Below are 20,949 nucleotides of genomic sequence, written 5' to 3' on the forward strand. Positions count from 1 at the left end.
ACTAATAAAATAAAACTGGCAAAAAAAGTACAGCGCCTGGTGAATATTACTATTATTATTCATCAGCATCACTTGCGATCTCGGATCCTCAAGTGGGGCCAAATATGGGGGTTTATGTGGCTACAAGTGAATATTGGATCATAGGTAGCAACTGATATGTTATATAGGCAAGTCATTACCCCGTGTACTGATGGCACATAGGCATTTGCATTACAGCAACTGTTGAACAGTACATCGCCACAGCTAGTAAAGATTAAGCTGGAAAAACTGTTCAATAAACATCTCATTTAGCATTTAAAGCTCGTAGCAGTTGTTGCCGCTCCTGTCGGTTTGCCAGTGCTCTCACTTGGCATTTCAAGTAGCTGTAACTTTGCCCATGTGCAGCCTCAGATTCCTCTCTTCAAGTTCCTGGAGAAGAACGCAACACAACATGAGTAAGAGAACAAAAAACAACGAGCAAGACGAACAGAGAATTAAAAACTCTGAATCTGTTCCAAGGCACATTTAAGGGTGTCTATGCCATCTTCCAAAACAATCTACCACATCATGAGACTTGAATTGTCAGTCTCGTAAAAAAAATAATCCAAAGCAACCCAATGTCCCATGATCATGACCCACCAATCATGTTATCTTGGCAGTTTGCACACAAGTGCAATGCTGCAGGTGCTTTCATTCAGTTTCATCCAAAAGGGCACCTTGCAAGGACGAGTTACTAATTTTGATGTTCAGGCATAATTTTCTAGGTCTCCTTTGCACTAATTCCTATTTGCCTTGAGAAACTTTGGGTGAAAAGAAAACCATCCCAGAGTAATATAAAAATAGAAAATTATCAGAACCTGCTGGCTTATTCCTCCACATCCAATCCTGAGCAACTGGACGCCCCTGCAGCAAACAATGACCTTAGGAATGATCTATTATTACAGAAAAGATCCAAGGACATGGAAAAACACAAGGTACCTGGAAGCGTGTCGAATCATTGACTGAACTAGCTGCTGCAGGAAATTGTGTATAACTATGTTCCTGCAAAGTCAAAAAAAATCCAAAAGGCAGATGACAAAAAACTCCTAACAGGAAAAAGATAAACATGCAAAAGTTGTGTTCACGTACATATTTCCTTCCGTTTAAATCTTCAGTGAAAAAACAGATAGCAGAACATTTTCCACAGTTTTAATGAAGTCTAAATTCTAAAATGCGCCCGTGCAACAGGCATGGACTTGCATTCCATACAAGATACAAGATATTATAGGTTTAAAACTAAAAATCGTGCAGTTGCATGGTGTGGAGACCCAAATAGTTTCAGATTAAGGCTTGGTTGTTATTGTTTGTTTTAACAAGGGAGTAAATCTAACATATAAAAAGGCATCTTCTTGCATCTCCAATTTCATGACTTCTCGAGCAATTGTGGATAGCATGAAAAGCACATCCACCTAATGCAGAGCGCCATCTGCAACATTCCAATCAAAGCAAACTCCAGGGAATAAACCAGATTTAATACATGCAGGACACATTGATTTTTTGACAAGGGAACCAACAAAGATGGACGGGCTCAACCAAAAAAGTGCACCAGGGGCAATCTTTTTCATACAATGCAATCTACAAACAATCCAAAACTACACCAATCATTCCCTGGATTAACAGACAGGTCAAATTTCTTTGGACAACAAGACCTCTGGTGGGTGACAATACTTTCAATTATCATTGGGAATTCATATGAGTTTATGTAATACATTTACATTCTTCCATTTAAAATTTCTATGCAGTTATTATCTTACCACCCGCAAAATATGCAACTTGACACATTGTAATGGTATGTGGAATGGCCAGGCAAAGACTGAGGCTTAATTTGCTAAAACAGCCATACAACAACTAATAGAAAAATCAGTACTCAAAAGTAAGTACCCACAAAAGGAGGCTTTTAAGGCAGTCTCATTTTAAGACAGGCATTACTGTGACACATTAACAAATAACAAAATGCTTTATGATGACTGGTAATTATCTGAGCATATCTTGGTGACCCCTAACTTCAGTAGTGGTATACTGGAAGTTCATGATATGGAGTTAGCAAGGGGATATGATATGCACTATAATTTGGAACAACAATATAGACACTAACCGTAGAAGAAAAGGAAGGCTGTGGCTGCTGTTGCTGGTGGCGAAACTGTGTTTGAAGATGCACCTGTTGGGTTTGTGGCACTTGCTGGGTGGGCAAAACTTGGGGGTTTGTCTGTGGTTGAGGCAGTTGAACTGGAGGTTTTTGGTGCAGTTGCTGCTGTTGCTCAAATAATTTCAATTCTTCAGGCTTCTCCCACTGTCCAGTCACAGGGAAAATTAACAGCTAATTCAAACAATCAAGTGCCAACAAAAGAGCAAATCAACAATCAGTTGCTTACTCGGCTTTCATGAGTTACACCGTTATAATAGTACTTGAATCCCTCAGGGGATGTATGCTCAGTCCAATTACACTTTACAGGAGCTACAGTCTGACTCATAACACCTGCAGTAGGAGCAGAAGTAGATGGAGGCAAATCTACAGGAAGCGGAGTGCTGGCAACTGCTTGTGGAGGCCACTGAGAATGTGAAGGCAGGCAGTGCTTTCAGCATATAATCATAATAACACAAGTTTAACAAGCAAAGGGAAGTACAACAGCAAACACGGGATTGAGAGAAAATAGTATAATTTCTTAGATGGGCAAATTAGTGCAGCATCCTAACATGAGAAACTGGAATTTGGGTTTTCACGAAGTGAAAGGTGCCCACAAAAAGACAAGTGGTATAAATGTATGTAAAATATCATGGGCATTAACAGGTCAGACAGATAAAATTTTATCCAACGCAAACACCCAGCAACACTTTCAAGTTCAAGTTTACTTGTGATCAGAACTACTTTTCCAGCAACCAAAATAATGTTTCCAGCTTTCGATAGCAGTTTTAACCAATGACATCAAGCAAATGATCTAGAGCTGTATGCACATTAAACCTTGCAGCCCAATACATGACTTTTACCAAAATTTGAAGAGAAGTGAGTAATGAATCTAGGATTTCCCGACCACTACACAGCTCTTTACCCTCTAAAAGCTTATCGTACCTGCTGTTTTGGAGCCTGGGGACTCTGTTGCAGTGTGCTCTGGTTTGATGGTTGCATCATCTGCAACTGTTGCTGCAGCTGGGAAAAAGCCTGTTGAGATGACTGAAAGCTTGCTTGCAGGGTTTGAGTTTGTTGTGACAGCATCTGAGCTAACTGAGAAGGGGACTGCTGGAGAGGCTGATGTAGTTGCTGCTGAATAGGTGCAGGCAATTGCTGTTGATTTATTGCTACAGACATGGAGTGGGGGGCTTGTAGTGCTACAGTTGATGAGATGCCCTGCTGGATCTCAGTTTGAGAAGCAGGCAACTGTCTTCCAAAGCCAATCATATGCTGTGATGGCAGTGCTTGACTGAAGGGTGTTTGACCAGTAGTAAGCGAACTCTGTAGCTGACTGACATGAGAAGTCTGTGTCTGAGGATAGGAAGATGCAGCTTGAGCATGTAGTTGAAGGGAAGGTGGCAAGTGCTGAGGCGATTGAAGTGGTTTCTGCAGAGGTGATATTTGCTGGCTAGCAAGGGGGAGATGCTGCAGCGACTGGTTAACAGTCTGAAAAATAAAAACATGTAGACAATATTTGTTAGTCTAGGATGACAATGAGAAGCACATGCAGGCCTCAATAAGTGTCTTCACGTGCCCATGATGCAGCAGGAGAAACTGTCAATCCTCAAAGTTCTGTAAGAATAGAAGTAACAGTGTCGAACCATGTGGGTATGGGGTCTGAATTGCTAAAGCTAGCAACAAGAAACATATGCCTAGAATTAAACAAAGGAAACTAGTGCGCAACAAAGGAGGCAAGTTTCTCATAAGAAGATATTCAATATACCATGCAATCAAAGATTATACATGTCAAGAAAAAGACTGCCAACTCTATGAATCTCTAAGTGGGATATGTGACAAGAAAAGGGGTATTTTATCAAAAGTGAACATGATCAGGTGATCAATATACCATCCAATAAAAAAAATTGTTTTGTAAGTAAAAGATACAGTCAAAACAAAAATTAATCATGGGTAAGAGAAAATGCTAAAGAGTTTCAACGTATCAGATAACTGCAAATAGTCTTACCTGGTTTAAAGGCATTGCTAAGTCACCAGACCTAGGAGGCAACTGATTCCCAAAACCATGAACACCAGCATTGGAGGAAGGACCCATATTCTGGGGACTCATTGGAAGCCAAGCATTAGGGGGGATATGGTCACCCATAGGATCCCCTAAATTCGGTGGCGGTCTAACAAAAGTGAGCATGAAAGCAATAATGTCAAAAAAATAGATAAATAGAGAAGAAGCTGAAGTGACAGGTTATTTTATCAGAATGTTAAGGGAAAATTTACCTAAGCCCTGAAGCTTGAAATCTTGGGCCGACACCTGGACTACCAAATGCAGGACCACCTCTGGGGAAAAAAAAAAACCTCCAACATTTATTTTGTGAATTTCATTCAAAATGTAACAAGAAATGTACAAATAATCCAGAGTGAAAGATGATCACAGCTGAAAAACCTTGAGTCTCCTCCAGGCCTGGGCCTCTTAGGATCTGCAAACCGGACAGTTAATGGTTGCTCACAACCCTGAACAGTTCAGAAAATTGAAGTAAAAAGGTGACACTTAATATTATATTCAGTAAACCTAACATCATAAAAGCAGCAAGCACCCCTTACTCTCATTGTATATATTCCGTTAAGACCATTAATAGCTGCCAATGCCATGTCTCTATGGGAGTATTTAACAAAACCACAACCTTCAGAATGAATTCAACAGGAGAATCAGCAGTCAAAAGTTAGAAACATGATGGTATTAGCTTCACATAGTTAAGAGGATAAAGAAAAGGAAGTGCCACGAAGAATGCACTGAGGAGAAGCATCAACCCTGCATGCTGTCACATAAAATGTTGGCCAATTGTTTACTGAGATATAGACTGAAAATACCAACCATCCCTTATTGTTATGTAGATAATTTAGAAAGAGAACAATAACAATCTAATTTGCTCCACAAATACCTAGAAAAAAATATGTGGCATCTAAGTTGAAAAGAAAATGAATTCAAATACAGGAATATTATGTTTCTTAACATGAAATAAGAGTTAAGGGCACACCACGACTCTGCTTCATTTCATCACGCATAAGGTAAACATCTTCAACCCGACCATACGGTGTAAAAATCTGAACAAAGAAACACTTATTATTATACACATGCCTAGAAAGAAAAAGTAAACTGAATAAACGAAATTCATATATGCATCGAACTATGAGGGAATGGTATAGAAGGTATATCCACTCATCAGATAAACCAACAAACTGTTAAATATTCACTAGAAGAGAATAAAGCATTCATTAAGAGGGAGAGAGGAAGGCAAGCTGTCAGAAGAATGGCAAAACAATAAACAACCAAAAGACATGTGACATACTTCCTCAACTTCCTTTTCTGTAGCCTGTTTGTTCAGTGAACCAACAAACAACTTGTACTCAACTGCACCTACCATACAAAGGAAAAAATCAGGGAAGGAAATTAGAAATAAAAACATATTTGCATGTGTTCTGTCCTGTTAAAAACAAGTTTTAACTGTTCAAGGAACACAGCACCTAAAAGAGAATTTGCCAATGGAAAATATTTGATCCAAGATAGTAATGAAGAACAGGAAATGTCCATTTCATAAAAGTTTTGAAAAGTTAGCAAACCTAAGAATGTTTCATAGAGTAGATTCAACATGTAAGAAACAGATCAAACTTCGGAAACTTGGAAATCTCAGTTAAGTCATTGACAATTACCAAGGCGCTCTCGTTCTCCGTCAGCATATCTAACTTGGATGGGACCCACACCCTGGAAAACAAATGTTTAACATGTGAAACTGCTATAATGGTCCACATAATTGGAAACCAAGCAAAGGAACATAACTAACCCCAGGCAGAGTTCGTTGATTGTGCAAAGCTCTGATGGCCCTATCAGCTTCTTCTGAGGTTGCATATTTTATAAAACAACAGCCTGCATGAGTGAAATGTTTTTAACCTGATTTTCATGGTTACTTACACCTTCAAACAGTGGTGTATATGCCATTAAATCAAAATGTAAAAAACATATGCCAGCACTCTTATGCATTAAACCACTGCATGTCAACATGCAGATTATTGTTAGGAAAAAGAGTGCTCCAATACTCAGCTAGAGCATTGCAGCTTTAGATCCATAAATATAATTAGCTATTATTATTAGAAGTAATGAGCTCTTAGGACTGATTGAATGATTCTAATCTAAAGGGGTTTGAAAAAGCATGAGGAAACCTGAAGGCACACTTGGGTAAAAAGCATAAAAAATGGAAAAGTGGATGTAACAGATGTTCTTCCCGCATTCTTTTGCAGCACTCATGGCATAAAGAATGTCAATCATGAATTAGTCCACAATGTTCTCTCAAACAATATAATTTGCTTAAAGACTAACAACAAATAAACCAAACAGAGCGCATATGTGGGAAATCATCAGGTCTTAGGCCAAAGGTCTCACGTGTAGCCATTTCACTGGTCAACATAACATGACAAAAAGTAGAGTACTTATAAAGGAGTTTAGAAATAACAACCATAATAGATAACAGCAGCATGGCAGTAATAGCATGACCAAAACCATATAAATCAACAACTTATGCACAAGCCAAATAGTGTTTGATGATCACAAGGTCAATGATCACTTCAAATCATGTTCGTCAACTAAAAAAAGGAACATAAGATCTCCCCTGCACTCCAGTATAAAAGGTCTGTAGCACTGGTAGTTAGTTATCTCAAACATGCACCAAGTAAAATGACATCCAAAGTGCGTTCTCCATTTTGGTCTCAAAATCTTACAACTCGGTAAGTCTCTGCATACATAGGGCCCCAATCTAGAACAGACAAATGTACCTCCTCCAAAATAAAGATGATAAATGTACATGGAATCAATCGTGTTCTTCATTTGGCTCTTTTTGTGCAAAGAATAAGCTAGTGTAGAGCATAACCATGAGACTTCTAAACATACAGCACATCCAGGCTACTATCACAGCCAGTCTACTAAGAACTCAAATGTCACAGACATGCACATTCAAATTCCCTGCTGCAGTAAAATTAATAGATAACTTATAACAGATAAAACCCTTCTCGGCTTCATATTTTGTTTAATCAAACACAACCAGGTGCATCTAGAAAGAAGCCATCTGTCTGAGCTACATTATCAAGTCATCTTGGAGACTGGGTAAATATGGATCATCGCACATAACAGGGAGAATGGCACAACCAAAATGAAACAGAAACAGGAAAGGTAATATAGGATACACCAACATAAAAGAAAAGGATTGATGAGCCATCACCACTGGACAAGACAACCTTCAAAGTGTTCTGCCAAAACTCTTTGAAACATTCACAAAGTACAGCACACAAAACAGACTGAGAGCAAAAGGCCATTGTTTGATCACAAATGCTAGCGATGGCTGCTGCAAGAGGGTTCTTGCATGAGCTTGAAACAATTCAAATGATAAAGCAATAAATTTTATACAAACTCTCTCACCATACTGCAAGGTCAATTTTGCAAAATTTGAGGAGCAGTACATCAATTGGGACTAAGACTCCTATGTGACCACCTTACAGGTGGCAGTAGTGGTGCCCCACTTCAACCATAGCAATCAACCAAGTTTGTAGCATCAACTTTCAAACAATTTTGATAGATAAAAAGAATGAAGTTAAATAACACCGGAGAGCAAATAGCCAAACTGGTGGGTGGCCAAAACAAGCTCTTATCTAATCGACACTAATATGCCTCACTGTATATGGACCCTGATCTGTTATTTAAACTATCTACCTGATTCTATTTAGGAATATATAACCAGGAATTCATCATGAACCTCTCGTGCTTAGCCACTAGAGCACAATAAAAAAAAACTAATACAAAACCCCTGACACAATAATATACAGCTAAGAAATTATTGCATTCATGTGTCACCAAACTGCCATTTGATTGAGTTCTACAAACATGGCACATACCTGGTAAAAAAAATAAAAAAAGAACCTTTAGTACCTAATAAGAAACACAACAACAAAAAATGTTAAGGGCAGAATGCTATATAGCACATCATCCACAATTGCCACACCATGACCATCACAATCTCATTCAAATGCAACTAGGTAAATAATGAAATGATTTCTATTAACCAAAGCAATGGAGGTCACCACATAATGAAATTGAATATGACATTATAACTAATCACAAGCTGCTAGCAACCACCAAGCACAAACTTTAATAATTAAACAAAACCAAAGCACTGGAAGAAAAATCCTTACTTATCAATATTGCACTCTACCTCACAAGCATGGTTAGAACAGCAAGACTAGGAAATGGTCCCCAAATTTAAACATTCAATTTATTAGACCCTCGGTTACATGAAATCAACGAGTTGGCTTTTGATAAATAGACCATGGAAACAACAACATACACACACTTCAACCCAAACCATAAGCATACAAACCAAAGGGATACACATCATACATGCCTGCCACAACATTAGTAATACAAACCAAAGGGATATACATCATACACGCCTGCCACAACATTGGTAAGTGCGCTGTCTTATTAAGTATAACTGTTAAGTTCTAATCGAACACAAATAGGAGCCAAACCATGAGCAACAAGCGTCTTACTACCACAACCCAACCACAAAAATAAGCTCCACGTTATATTCAACCAACAATCAAACAAAAAGCTTCCCAAGATATTTCCACATAACGAAGCTTTAACGTCCATCTCACAAGCAATAAGCTTATATTTCTTAAAAAACACATCACATGTTAATTTTCAAGATACTACTGCAACTGCTGGCACATCCATGTTCAACAAAACAGAACAAAGCCAGAAACCTCGAAGTACAGCACAAGGCAACATTCACATTACATTCAGACAATATTCATCTTATATCCATCATCTCATATCATGGAATGGGGAAATAATCAGACGATCACCATAGACAATATTCATCCCATAAGAAATGGCCTATCACTCATATTTCCAGAGTAGCTTTGGAGTTTGGAGGGATGCATAACCGACAACCACGGCTCATTTAATGCAGTAACCAACCACGTCCAACTAACAATCCAACTGCTAACCATCTCATTTGACAGTGCAAAAAACGATATCAACACCATTCAAAGTGGACAGCTCCCAGTTTGCCAAGAAAAAAACCATAAAAAATCCTTAAGATTATATCATGTTTAACACCATTAGGAGAGTAACAATTAAATATTTTCTGGTGTCACTATGAACAAAAGATGTCCTTATAAACATCCTGACAAAAAAATGCTACAGTTTGGTAATAGACATCCACATTACAGAACACTTATTGGGTAATACTCTCACTGCAGCAGCCACTATGACGAGAGGAGGATCTAATCATCTTCAAGTTCCAAACTGCTATAGAAAACTGTTTTTAAGTAGGTTTGCATGTGCTGTCTTCATGTTTTGACAGGACGAAGACAAAAAAGGGGACCAAAACCAACAAGCCCGAAACTTGTTGCAAAAATAAACTGAGATGAAAGATGAGAATACTTTGCTCCCATCAGCCTCTTAGAGACCTGAAATAAGATACATAGGAATCACAATTACTTCATTTAAAAATAGCAGTTTACATACCTTGTTGCTGTCCTGTTCTCTTGTCTTTGATCAATGCAACCTCTATCACGTTTCCATGTTCTTCAAACAAGGGGCGAATCTGGCATCAAATCAGTTAAACTACATTAAGATGGCACAAACATGACACCATAAAGTAAAATTTCCTGCCCAATAAAGTTGAAGATAACCAACAGCAAAAAGACACAAATCAGCATCGTTTATGGTAAGACACTAGCCACAACAAAAAGTGGAGAGTACTTGTGCACAGATACATGTACAAGAGGTTTCAAGTGCTTTCTTCAGGGTTCAGTATAAGTCTAATTATAATATTTCATGCATCAACTAAATAACTTACATCCATTTCAGTAGCTGTCCTTGGAACAGAACCCACAAAGAGCTTTGCAAAAGCAAAACCACTACGACCACCACCACCATCAAACCTATCTGCAAAATACAAATTTATTAACATCTGAACAAGAAAAGACAAAAAAAACACATAATTTAACTTTAATGACATGATTAGCACAAAATAAGAGCAATCAAATTAATTTAAATTGCCATTCAATTCCACCAAAACTACACGAATAAACACCCAATTCCCAAATTAAGAAAAACAATAATTAAATTACCATTCAGTTCCCACTAAAACTAGACATCTAAAACCCAATCCCCAAATTAAACAACGAAATTGAGTTAAATTTCTTTTCAACTTCATAATAAAAGCACACGAACAAAACCCAGATCTCCGAATTAAACACATATCAATTACCAAAACAGAAATTAACAGAAAAACGTTTCAATTTTTAACTAAACAAAACTTTACCAGGCGAGCTTCCGTGAAACCCTCGTTTGCGCCCGGAAATATTCTGGGGTGGCAGGGGCAACGGAGGCTGCACTTGATAATTAGGCACAAACCCCCCACCTGCACCGCCCATCGGCCTAAACCCCCCGTCACCACCACCACCCATGGGCCGGAATCCACCATCTCCACCTACACCACCACCCGGAGGACTATCAAACGAGCGCCTCCCCCCTCCACCGCCATGGTAATTATTAGGGCTACGGCGATTGTAATTGCTATAATTGTTGCTGTTGCTGTTGCTGTTGCTGTTGCTGTTGCCGTTGTCAGAGTAGCGGTTTATAGGACTGTCGGAGAAGCGGGAAGGGGCATCGGAGAAGCGGGAGGGGCGGCGGTTAGGGTACGAGGAATCTTGGTTGTCGATGGTGTTGTTATAGCTGCTTGTGTTGTAGTTGTAGTTGTCGTTGTCGTTGTCGCTGTCGCTGTAGCGGTCTCCTCCCCTGTGTCTGTTCATTGATAATTTAGAGGGAAAAACCCTAATTTTGGTAAACCCTAATTCAGTGACTTGTGATTTTGTTGAAAGAGGGGGGAAAAGATTTAGGGAGGGAAAAGGAGATATGAGAGTGACAAAACTGGACTGAAGAATTTTCGTTTAGGAGTGGAGAAATTTCGTTTTAGTTTGTAAGACAACCATGACTTATGGTCAAAAATCATTATGGTCCCTCACGTATTGATATGCAGTCTGGTCAGCCTTTTTTTTATGTAAAAACAATGCCGATGAGTCACGAGCTCTGAGAAAGTTAATGCAATAGGCCAACATGAAAAAACAAATGGTATTTAGAAAATAAATAATTATTAATAGTACCAAATAACCTTATTCATTGCAGAGACTTGAAAAAAAAAATTAAAGATAGCTCTTTAGTTGCAGGAAAAGTGTTCTTGTACCTGTTGGTATTTCATTTGTCATTTGATTTAAATGACAAATTATTTATTGTCTACATTTACATTTACATTTACATTTACATTTATACAGTAGAAATAAAACAAAAGGGATAAAGTGTGTGTTTGGTATTGTAATGCAGTATGATTTTTAAAAGTATTTTTAAATTAAAATAAATAAAAATAATATTTTTTTTTATTCATGTATCAAAATCATTGAAAAATAAAAAATATATATACATTGAACAAGTACCTATTTTATATTAAAACATTTGATTTCACAAGTTTACTAATGTTCTTGCAATGATGATGAGAATATGGTTTTTAAATCTGATCTAGTCTAAAACCCGGATTAGAGTTTTGATCAAGTCACTGGATAGTTCAAATCAATTTTTTTAAAAAAAATAATCAAAACAGCATTATTTTAATAAAAAATAAAAAATCAACAAGTTACAATCAGGTTTTTTATAAGGTCACTCCAGGTTTTTTCTTTTCTATTTTTTAAAAACTCGGCCCGATTCCAGCTTCGGTTAGCCGGCTTTTGAGTCAACCCACCGAGTCAAAGACCGGATTCCAAAACTATGAGTGAGAGTGTGACATTATCAATCAATTTCCTTTATGATAATAATAAAAAAAAAGCTAGCAATATTACTATCTACCCATGAATAGCAATTTAAATGATGAAAATTAAAATTATAACTTCATATAATTCGTGTGAAGGGTCAGTACTGAAACCTTTAATTTTAATGTTCATGATGTTGTATACTTTAAAAAATGTCTAGAAATGTGATAATAATTGTTTTTTTAATGTTTTTTTGTTTAAAAATATATTAAAATAATATTTTATATATTCTTAAAATTATTTTTAATATTAATATATCAAAATAATATAAAAACATAAAAAAATAAAAATAAATTTTAATTAAAAAAAAAAAACACTTTCAAAACATAAAACAAACATACCCCTATACAGGCAGCACACGTCGCTATCTCACCGTAAATGAGAAGTAGAAGGTTCGATTGGATAAAGGTAAGAGATTCAGGGGTTATTTTGACCCATCGTTAAGACTCGAGAAAGCTACAAATGATTTTCTGATCCAATGATTACAAACGGCTTTGCATGTCTCTGGGCTAGTCTTTGTTCGAGAGCCTGGTTTCGAAATGGATATTTTTGTGGGTTCACTTACTTTAACTTGGATCCTGGTGCGGTTTCATGTTACAATGGGCTTTAGGGTTGCGTTTCTAGTCAAGGAAAGATCGAACTAGAGACAGAAACTTTGCCTATATATTTTTTTTTTCCTGCTCCTGCGTGTGCGTGTTTCTTTATCAAATTTCCAGTCCAGACAGAAACTTTCTTCCAAGAGCAGAAGAAATTTAAAGATTTTATTTTCCAACTGAATTCTTTCTAGTTGCTGCGTGATTGAACATTTCTGGTTTGACGAAACGAATTCATGCCCCTGTAGCAAGTCTCCACAAATCAAAGGGACTTGAAGCTCGGGGGAGTGCAGATATGACCTTCAATTAAAACTTTCTTTCATCTTCACTGTTTTCAAACGTTGCCAAGGCCACTTCTGAAGCTGCATATCATAAACCACGTTCCCTCTCTTCTTTCAGATTCTCTATCTGGGAATTAGAGATTCTCAAAATCTTTAGCAAGGTGCCTTCTTGAAAAATGGAAGTGATCAGTGTGTTTGGCATTGCGGTAGCTGTTGTGGTTGTGGTTTAAAAAAGTTGTTTTATAAAAAGTACTTTTAGTTGAGTTTGGTTTGAAAAAATAGGTGTTTGGTTAAAACTGTGGTTGAAATTGAAGTTGAAGAAAAAATAGTTTAATATGTTTGGTTAAAAATGATTTTAAAATTGAGGTTATAAATAATTTTAAAAATATATATTAGTACTTATGATTTTTAATTTAAATATTGTAGATTTAACTATTGCTATTTTATCATGAAATAAATCATACTTTATATAAAATTTTTTATTATTCCATAAAACCATTTATAATTTCATTACATACGAAATACATCAAACAAAAACTATATTTTTTTAATATTTTTAGCATGTAATAAAATTAGATAAAATATTATCAGGTATAAATTTCACTCTAAACTAATTTATTTCTTTTAAAATGTAAAAAAAAAAAAAAAACGCAGGCAAGTGAACAGTGCAAGAGAATTGAACTGTTCACTGGTTTTGAGTGAACAGTGCAGTTCTCCTGCACTGTTCACACGAACAGTATACAATATATACTGTTCATGTTAATTGCACTGTTCGTTGAACAGTGCAATTAACATGAACCAGTGAACAGTAAAGTGTTTATCTTTTTTACTGCATGTGCCCCACTTAAAATCTGCGTTTCTAACACGAGGAATGAGAAGCAGCGAATTCATGCTTTTTCTCTACTGTCCATGTAATTACATTGTTCAATGAACAGTGTAATTACATTAACAGTATTTTCGTATATAGTTGACATAAACAGTGCTGGGAGTTGCACTGTTCACTCAAGAAAATAGTGAATAGTGCAATTCCCTTGCACTGTTCACTGCCTGCGTTGTTTTTTTTTTTTAGTGTGTTAGTTTTTTAATATTTTTTTTAAAAAAATTAGTTTAGAGTTAATTTTATACCTGATAATATTTTATCTAATTTTATTACATGCTAAAATATTATGAAAACTGTAGTTTTTATTGGATGAATCTCGTACGTAATGGAATTATAAATTGTTTCATGAAATAATAAAAATTATATTTATAAAAGTATGATTTATTTCATGATATAATAGCAATAGTTAAATCCACAATATTTAATTAAAATCATAAGTACTAATATATTATATTTAAAATTATTTTATAACCTCAATTTTAAAAGTATTCTTAACCAGACACATTAAATTACTTTTTTTCAACTTCAATTTCAACAACAGTTTTAACCAAATATCAATTTTCTCAAACCAAACTCAACTAAAAACACTTTTTATAAAACAACTTTTTTTAAACCACAACCACAACAGCTACCATAATACCAAACACACTCTAGTTGGTCTAGCTCGTCTAAATGTGAAGAGGTGAAGCTTGTATTCTTTATGGTGCATAAGCTAGTGCTCTCAGGATACTTGTATTATCGAGTTTATAGCTTCACTTATTTTTGTTTAACATGGATGTGGAATGAGCAAGTAAATCTTAGAATTGTTTTACACCGTACACTTTCAATAAACATTGACCATATTGCTTGATGGTGAAACAGATCCTTGGTATGTGCTTATGCATTGTATCTACTGAAACTTTTGAATCAGCTCGTGATCGCTTGAATGTAATTCAAGGCTTCTTTTTGTTAGGAAGGAGGATGGCTATAGCCCGTGGCGGAGTTAGATTATGTTTAGTATTGTGATAGTTATTGTAGTTGTGATTTGAAAAAAAATTATTTTTATAAAAAATACTTTTAATTGAAATTGATTTGGTATTTATGTATATTTAGTTAAAATTATGGTTAGAATTAAAGTTAAATAAAAAGTAGTTTAACATATTTGGTTAATAATGCTTTTGAAATTAAAAAAATATTTTTTAATATATATTAATATTCATGGTTTTTAATTTAAATATTATAGATTTAACTATTGTTATTAATATCATGAAATAAATAATACTTTATATAAAATATTTTTCATTGTAATTTCATCACATATAAAATATATCTAACAAGAACAATAGTTTTTTGTTTAACTTTAATTCCAACATCATAAAATATAATTAAGAATAAATTAACCAAATCAATTCTGCAAATGCTACTCAAAGCGATCTCATAGTGCTTTGAATAAAAACAATTTTTTTTCAAATCAAACTACAATAAAATTACCAAACATAATCTAACTCCCAAAAGAGACCACGCCACGGGCTATAGCCATCCTCCTGCAGAGATCCTAACAAAAAGAAGCCTTGAATTACATTCAAGCGATCACGAGCTGTTTAATTAAAAGCTACAGCTTACAGCCATGTAATCAAACAGCACATTTACCTTGAAGAAAGGATCTGCTCTCTGTTTCACCATCAAGCAACATGGTCACTGGGGGATGTTTCTTGAAAGTGTGCGGTATAACGTGCTAGCTCAAGCATTCTAAGATTTACTTGCTCATTCCACATCCATGGTTTAAACAAAAATAAGTGAAGCTATGGTTGTAGGTTTTAGACTCGACAATACAAGTATCCTGAGAGCACTAGCTTTGCACCTAAAGAATTGTACAAGCTTCACCTCTTGCACATCCTTAAACAGAGCTAGACCAACTAAGCACGAGAAAAGGAAAGGAAAATAACCAGACAATCAATTCTGTGTAGATTGCCTGCGATTCATATTCCCATAATAGCTCTTGATAGAGTACACAATAAACAATCATACCCCATTTTTTATTCAGTAACAACAACCAAGCCTAGCTCATTAGTTTCCTAATTAATCAAATATATTACAAATCAACGGTTAATAAAAAGCATTCCAACAAAATGGCGGTGCTACTCGTGATACAGTTGTAAGCTAGAGAGCCCCTTTTTTGTCTTTCTTTAGGCTTTCGGTCCATTTCGCTTTCTTTGTTCCCCCCCTCTCTCGCCCCTAACATTCCCTCTCCTCTCACAACTCCGAGCTCCCGCGCATTTCCCATAAAAATCAAACCGACTCTACTCTACTCTATCTCATCAATCAACTCAGGTATACTTAATTCATCACCAACCCTTTTTAATTTTTCTCGAAACCCTTTATTTCAGTGGAGAACATATTATTAAGGTCTAGTTATGCTCAAATTTCGTTCGGCTTTGATTTATCTAACTTGTTTTTGTTTTCCGGATGATTTTATGGTTTTTAGGAGAGTCAGTGATTATGACCGAGGAAATTGTTTTTAGAGTTGATGGGTCTCGCTGTATAATATCAATCGGTTTGACTTGATTGTTTTTTTATAGTGAAAATGGATATCGACTCTAAGCTCGATGGATTTGATGCTAAGTCTGGGGATGAGGGCTCATCATCAATGCAAGTAGATTCCAAGGTATATGATTTTGGCTACAAAATTCTTATATGTATTTAAGATAGTAATACAAACTGAGTCACCGTACATATTTAAGAACATAGTAGTCATTTTTTCTGTTTGGTAATGGTGCTGCAGAACCTGGATATTTTTATCCAATTCCCAAACTGTGCACAACCTGTATTTGTTAATTGAAGATTACTTGGATTGTTTTGGCTGTGAATTGAGAAAATAAGCTCAGTTTTTGTTTCTTGAAAAATTGTTTGTGTTATTGGTTTCTCATTGTTTGATTTTTTGATATGAAGGGAACTGCTGAAGAAAAGGATGAATTAACTGACTCAATGAATAAATTGAATGTGGAAACATCGTCATCTGGGCAGGCGGGACATTCATTCAGAAGAAAACCGGTTATCATCATCGTTGTTGGAATGGCAGGTAATCTAGCAAGTTTGTTGAACAAGTGCTATTCTGTGTACAAAATAAATTCAAGTGTCCTTTAATTTTACTACACATAACATCTGATCATATATGTATTGCCGTTTTGTATTACAATAAATAATACAGGAGGACTTTACATGCGAGATCTAGAAGCATATCTATCCGTAGCATATGTAATAAGTGCACTATGGTTTGGTTCTTTAGCAGATCTATTATTAATGTTATCGCGTTTCAATAATCCCTGCTGCCTGCGCTTTTGTCAACTCGTATTCATAACTTTGTTACTGTATTTGGACAGGGAGTGGAAAAACAACTTTTCTTCACAGGTTGGTTTGCCACACACAAGCTTCAAGGATTTGTGGTTATGTGCTCAACCTTGATCCTGCTGTGATGACTCTCCCCTATGGTGCAAATATTGATATAAGGGACACCGTTAAGTACAAGGAAGTGATGAAGCAGTTTAATCTTGGACCAAATGGCGGAATCCTGACATCTCTTAACTTGTTTGCAACAAAATTTGACGAGGTAAAATTTACCTGCAGCTTTTCTTCCTTGGAAGGGCTCATTCTTATCCTCCATTACATATTGTCTGTGATTTATTCTTACCATCTTTACTGAAACCTTACCACTATTAACTTGAATGAAAATTTCAGTTGGCAATTGAGTAGTCAGTTGCACAGCTATTTTCATCCTGATAGACAGCAGTCTATGTGTTAACTAGTGGGTAGCAATTTTGGGCAAGGGTATTGGACAGTTGGAACCTGCCTTGCAATGCTATTTTTCTGCATGCAGACCTTTTCACGGCGAGTTTCAGACCATTCTTATAATTCCAATACTTCCTTGCTTTTTTAATCACATTTTCAGGTCATTCAAGTCATTGAGAACCGAGCAGATCAGCTTGATTATGTTCTCGTGGATACGCCTGGTCAAATTGAAATATTTACTTGGTCTGCTTCTGGTGCTATCATCACAGAAGCTTTTGCTTCAACCTTTCCAACTGTGGTTGCTTATGTAGTTGACACACCTCGTTCCTCAAGCCCAGTAACTTTCATGAGCAATATGCTTTATGCTTGCAGCATACTCTACAAGACACGGTTGCCTCTTGTGCTGGCGTTCAACAAAACTGATGTGGCTCAACACCAATTTGCTTTAGAGGTATAACTTTTTTCCTTTTCTCTTGATGTATCATTACTGGCATTTTTCTTATTTGGAAAAGAAGTACTTAAAAACTGTTGGATGGAGTTGGAGGCCTAGCTAGGATGCAATAATGCTCAAGTGATTTTGGGCTTAAGCCCGTGGGATGCATAACATGTTCAACAATTTTATCAATTAAATAGCTGAAATAATATTTGTAGGGAAATTTTCATCATGCCAGACTTTCCAATATTTTCCAGTCCAATTATGATTGAAGTTTGATAACCATGTAGGGTTGGTTTCAGAATTAAGGATCATTGAAAACAGTGTTGTCAAGGGATCTGAAACATGGCCAAACAAGAAGTGTACTGAAAATTTCAAGGTTTTCAATCAGATCCCTAGCTTTTAAGGGACTGTTTTTGACATTAGAATCAATTTTTTGTAGCATTGCTTTCAGAAGTCAATTTCTCTAGATGTTTCATTTTTCTTCAGTGTTCTCTATTTAGGAGTGTTGCTCTTGAGTTTTCATATGTATTGTTAGGTTATGATCTTTGCCACTTATTTTCACAAGACTCTTGTTCTGAGTGTTATAACTTGTGCAGTGGATGGAAGATTTTGAAGCCTTTCAAGCAGCAATGAGGTCAGATGATTCACACATGTCTACTTTTGCTCAAAGCCTTTCCCTTGTGCTCGATGAATTCTACAAAAATTTGAGATCAGTTGGGGTCTCTGCTGTTTCTGGAGCTGGAATGGATGCCTTCTTTAAGGCTATCGAAGCCAGTGCTGAGGAGTATATGGAAACCTACAAGTATTTCCTTAAGCCCCCAACTCGATAAATATTGTTGTTTTGATCAATTCTTTACTCTCAACTACCATTGTTTTGCTTTTGCTTGTCTAACCCATGGATCTTGATGGTTTTAGGTCTGATCTTGATAAGAGACGGGCAGAGAAGCAACAAATGGAGGAAGAGCAGCGAAAACACAACATGGAAAAGCTGAGGAGGGACATGGAACAATCCGGGGGACAGTCTGTTGTTTTGAGCACTGGTTTGAAGGATAAAGCTCAGAATGATAACATGGTTGAGGAGGATGAGGACATTGAAGATGATGATTTCGAGACGTTTACTGACAAGGAAGATGTTATAGACGAGGATGAAGATGAAGAGGTGGGCAGTTTCTCCTTCTAGTGCTAAGGTATTGCTAGCACAAGTTAGTTTATGGGTAGGACTTTTTACTGGACTTCTAGGAATTGGATGCTAAGTACTCGTTTGAGAATCACCAATTTGGTTGTAGCTGTGGCTTATAAGTGTTTGGTAATGATTTAAAACTAATATCACAACCCCTTCCATGTGTTATTTTCAGAAGCTACAATTTGTAGCTTTTCAAAAGCCACATCCACTGCCCCGGCTTTCCCGAATGGACTTATGTTAGATGACATCTCCTGTGTTTTCCACGGGTATTCTTCCCTAAAGTTGACTTCACGTATGCGCATGTGTTTCGAATCAGCCATCTGCATCGTTGACTGCAAACTTGTTTTAAGAAGATCTACCAAAAAGAATTCTCCAGATTAAAAACCATGTATGATTTGGCTGTTGATGTCGCTATGGGCTACGGACCTGAGGACTAAGTCCAAATTATGAGCGCATTTGGAAATTCATAACTAATAGAAATAAAGACACAATGGCCAATATCCAATAATGAAGGGAAGGATACGATTCATAAAAAGAACTCTGCAAACTCTTGTTGCCATGACCGCCCTCATTTGGGGAAAAAAACAGAGGAAATCAGTTAGTTCTTTGTAAAACAAGATTGACAGAGGGGAATTTTGTAGAATTTAGTAAAGGATGGTCCTTGTTTCTTTCTTTCTTTCTTTAAGACGTATCACCATGGTGAATTTTTACTGGTTTCCATACCTTATACAGCCTTTTTCTTAGTTCTTTAAGTTTGAAATGGTACAGTGACCCACATTTATTGCAGGTTATTTGAAGATTAGCATCTCGAATATGACCAACATAATCTTCAAGGAAAGGACTCAAATGTGATCAACAGAACCTTCAAGGCAAGGACAGCCACCTCGCACTCCTTATTGTGATGACAGTGATGCGTGCATTGTGCTTAATTCAAAGGATATTGCATGTGTTACGTACAGCGGGAGAAATGACGGATAAGTTTCACGGCTGGTATATATGCTGGGCAAGTATCATCACTGGGCGACTTCCTGCAAATCAAAGCTAAGGTGTAATGCAGCGACCGAGTTCAGGTTATTCATACACTTCTGCTTTGGCTCAAAGCCCCTCCCTGGAAAATTTAAGGTCAGCTGGGGTCTCTGCTGTTGTAATTTGGAGCTGGAAGGGATGCTTTTTAAGGCTATATGTGTCATTGCCGAGGAGTACATGGAAAACTAATAGTGTTGCCTTGAGTCCTAAACTCGATAAATGTTTTTGTTATCATAATTATTTCTGGGTCAACAATATACCATAGTTTTGCTATTGCTTTTGGCCGTCTAACCTCATCTGGGAATCTTGATGGTTTAACAAGGTCCGACCTTGTTAAGAAGAGACGGGCAGAAAAGCAAGTCTGGACTCTGGAGGGAGAGCCCGGGAAGCAGAACACGGGGAACTCGAGAAAGGACATGGGAAATCTGTTGCTTTGACCAATGGTTTGAACTTTGAAGGACACTTTAAAGCTCAAACCATACTCCAAAAGACCCACTAAACCTTTCAATCATGCATTGAACTTGCAGGCTGCATACCTAGCTTGCCATTTGATTGTTATCTTGGGTAACATGACATCGTGGCGAGAAAAACGAAAAAAGCTCCCTTCGATTTCATGGAGGAGAATAATGATGGGTTTTGAGTTATGTTGGCAGTACGAAAGTGATAGTCGTGCTATCTGGGAATCTAGTTGAAATTATATTTTTTTAAAAAAAAAAAAATTAATTTTAAATAA

General features: G+C 36.5%; 2 protein-coding genes across 6 annotated transcripts; one reads left to right on the forward strand and one right to left on the reverse strand.

Annotated features, from left to right (window-relative positions):
- Positions 1–5: 5 nt before the first annotated feature.
- LOC118046033 (flowering time control protein FCA) lies at positions 6–11,158 on the reverse strand. 2 transcript variants are annotated; one of them, XM_035054806.2, is made up of 17 exons: positions 10,516–11,158; positions 10,048–10,136; positions 9,714–9,792; positions 5,977–6,059; positions 5,846–5,897; positions 5,485–5,546; positions 5,173–5,239; positions 4,739–4,818; positions 4,581–4,648; positions 4,415–4,474; positions 4,149–4,311; positions 3,086–3,631; positions 2,391–2,567; positions 2,114–2,308; positions 958–1,020; positions 837–882; positions 6–408 (listed from the first exon to the last, which is right to left on the reverse strand). In XM_035054806.2, the coding sequence occupies exons 1-17, from the start codon at positions 11,003–11,005 to the stop codon at positions 401–403; spliced, it is 2,328 nt and encodes a 775-aa protein (XP_034910697.1). In that variant the 5' UTR covers positions 11,006–11,158; the 3' UTR covers positions 6–400. The 2 variants fall into 2 exon arrangements, with proteins under 2 accessions (XP_034910697.1, XP_034910690.1); XM_035054799.2 differs by having other exon boundaries at positions 5,485–5,552.
- Positions 11,159–15,957: 4,799 nt separating this feature from the next.
- On the forward strand, positions 15,958–20,489 carry LOC118046011 (GPN-loop GTPase QQT2). Of its 4 annotated transcripts, none has more exons than XM_035054773.2 (8): positions 15,958–16,116; positions 16,365–16,450; positions 16,735–16,864; positions 17,166–17,392; positions 17,732–18,022; positions 18,604–18,809; positions 18,923–19,194; positions 19,978–20,489. In XM_035054773.2, exons 2-7 carry the CDS (start codon positions 16,370–16,372, stop codon positions 19,185–19,187), a joined length of 1,200 nt encoding a protein of 399 aa, XP_034910664.1. In that variant the 5' UTR covers positions 15,958–16,116; positions 16,365–16,369; the 3' UTR covers positions 19,188–19,194; positions 19,978–20,489. The 4 variants fall into 4 exon arrangements, with proteins under 4 accessions (XP_034910664.1, XP_034910672.1, XP_073267759.1 ...); XM_035054781.2 differs by having other exon boundaries at positions 18,923–19,166; XM_073411658.1 differs by lacking the exon at positions 19,978–20,489 and adding an exon at positions 19,363–19,906 and having other exon boundaries at positions 18,923–19,166.
- The last annotated feature ends 460 nt before the right edge of the window (positions 20,490–20,949 follow it).

This window comes from Populus alba, chromosome 10, assembly GCF_005239225.2.
Source record: "Populus alba chromosome 10, ASM523922v2, whole genome shotgun sequence".
Taxonomy (NCBI): Eukaryota; Viridiplantae; Streptophyta; class Magnoliopsida; order Malpighiales; family Salicaceae; genus Populus; species Populus alba.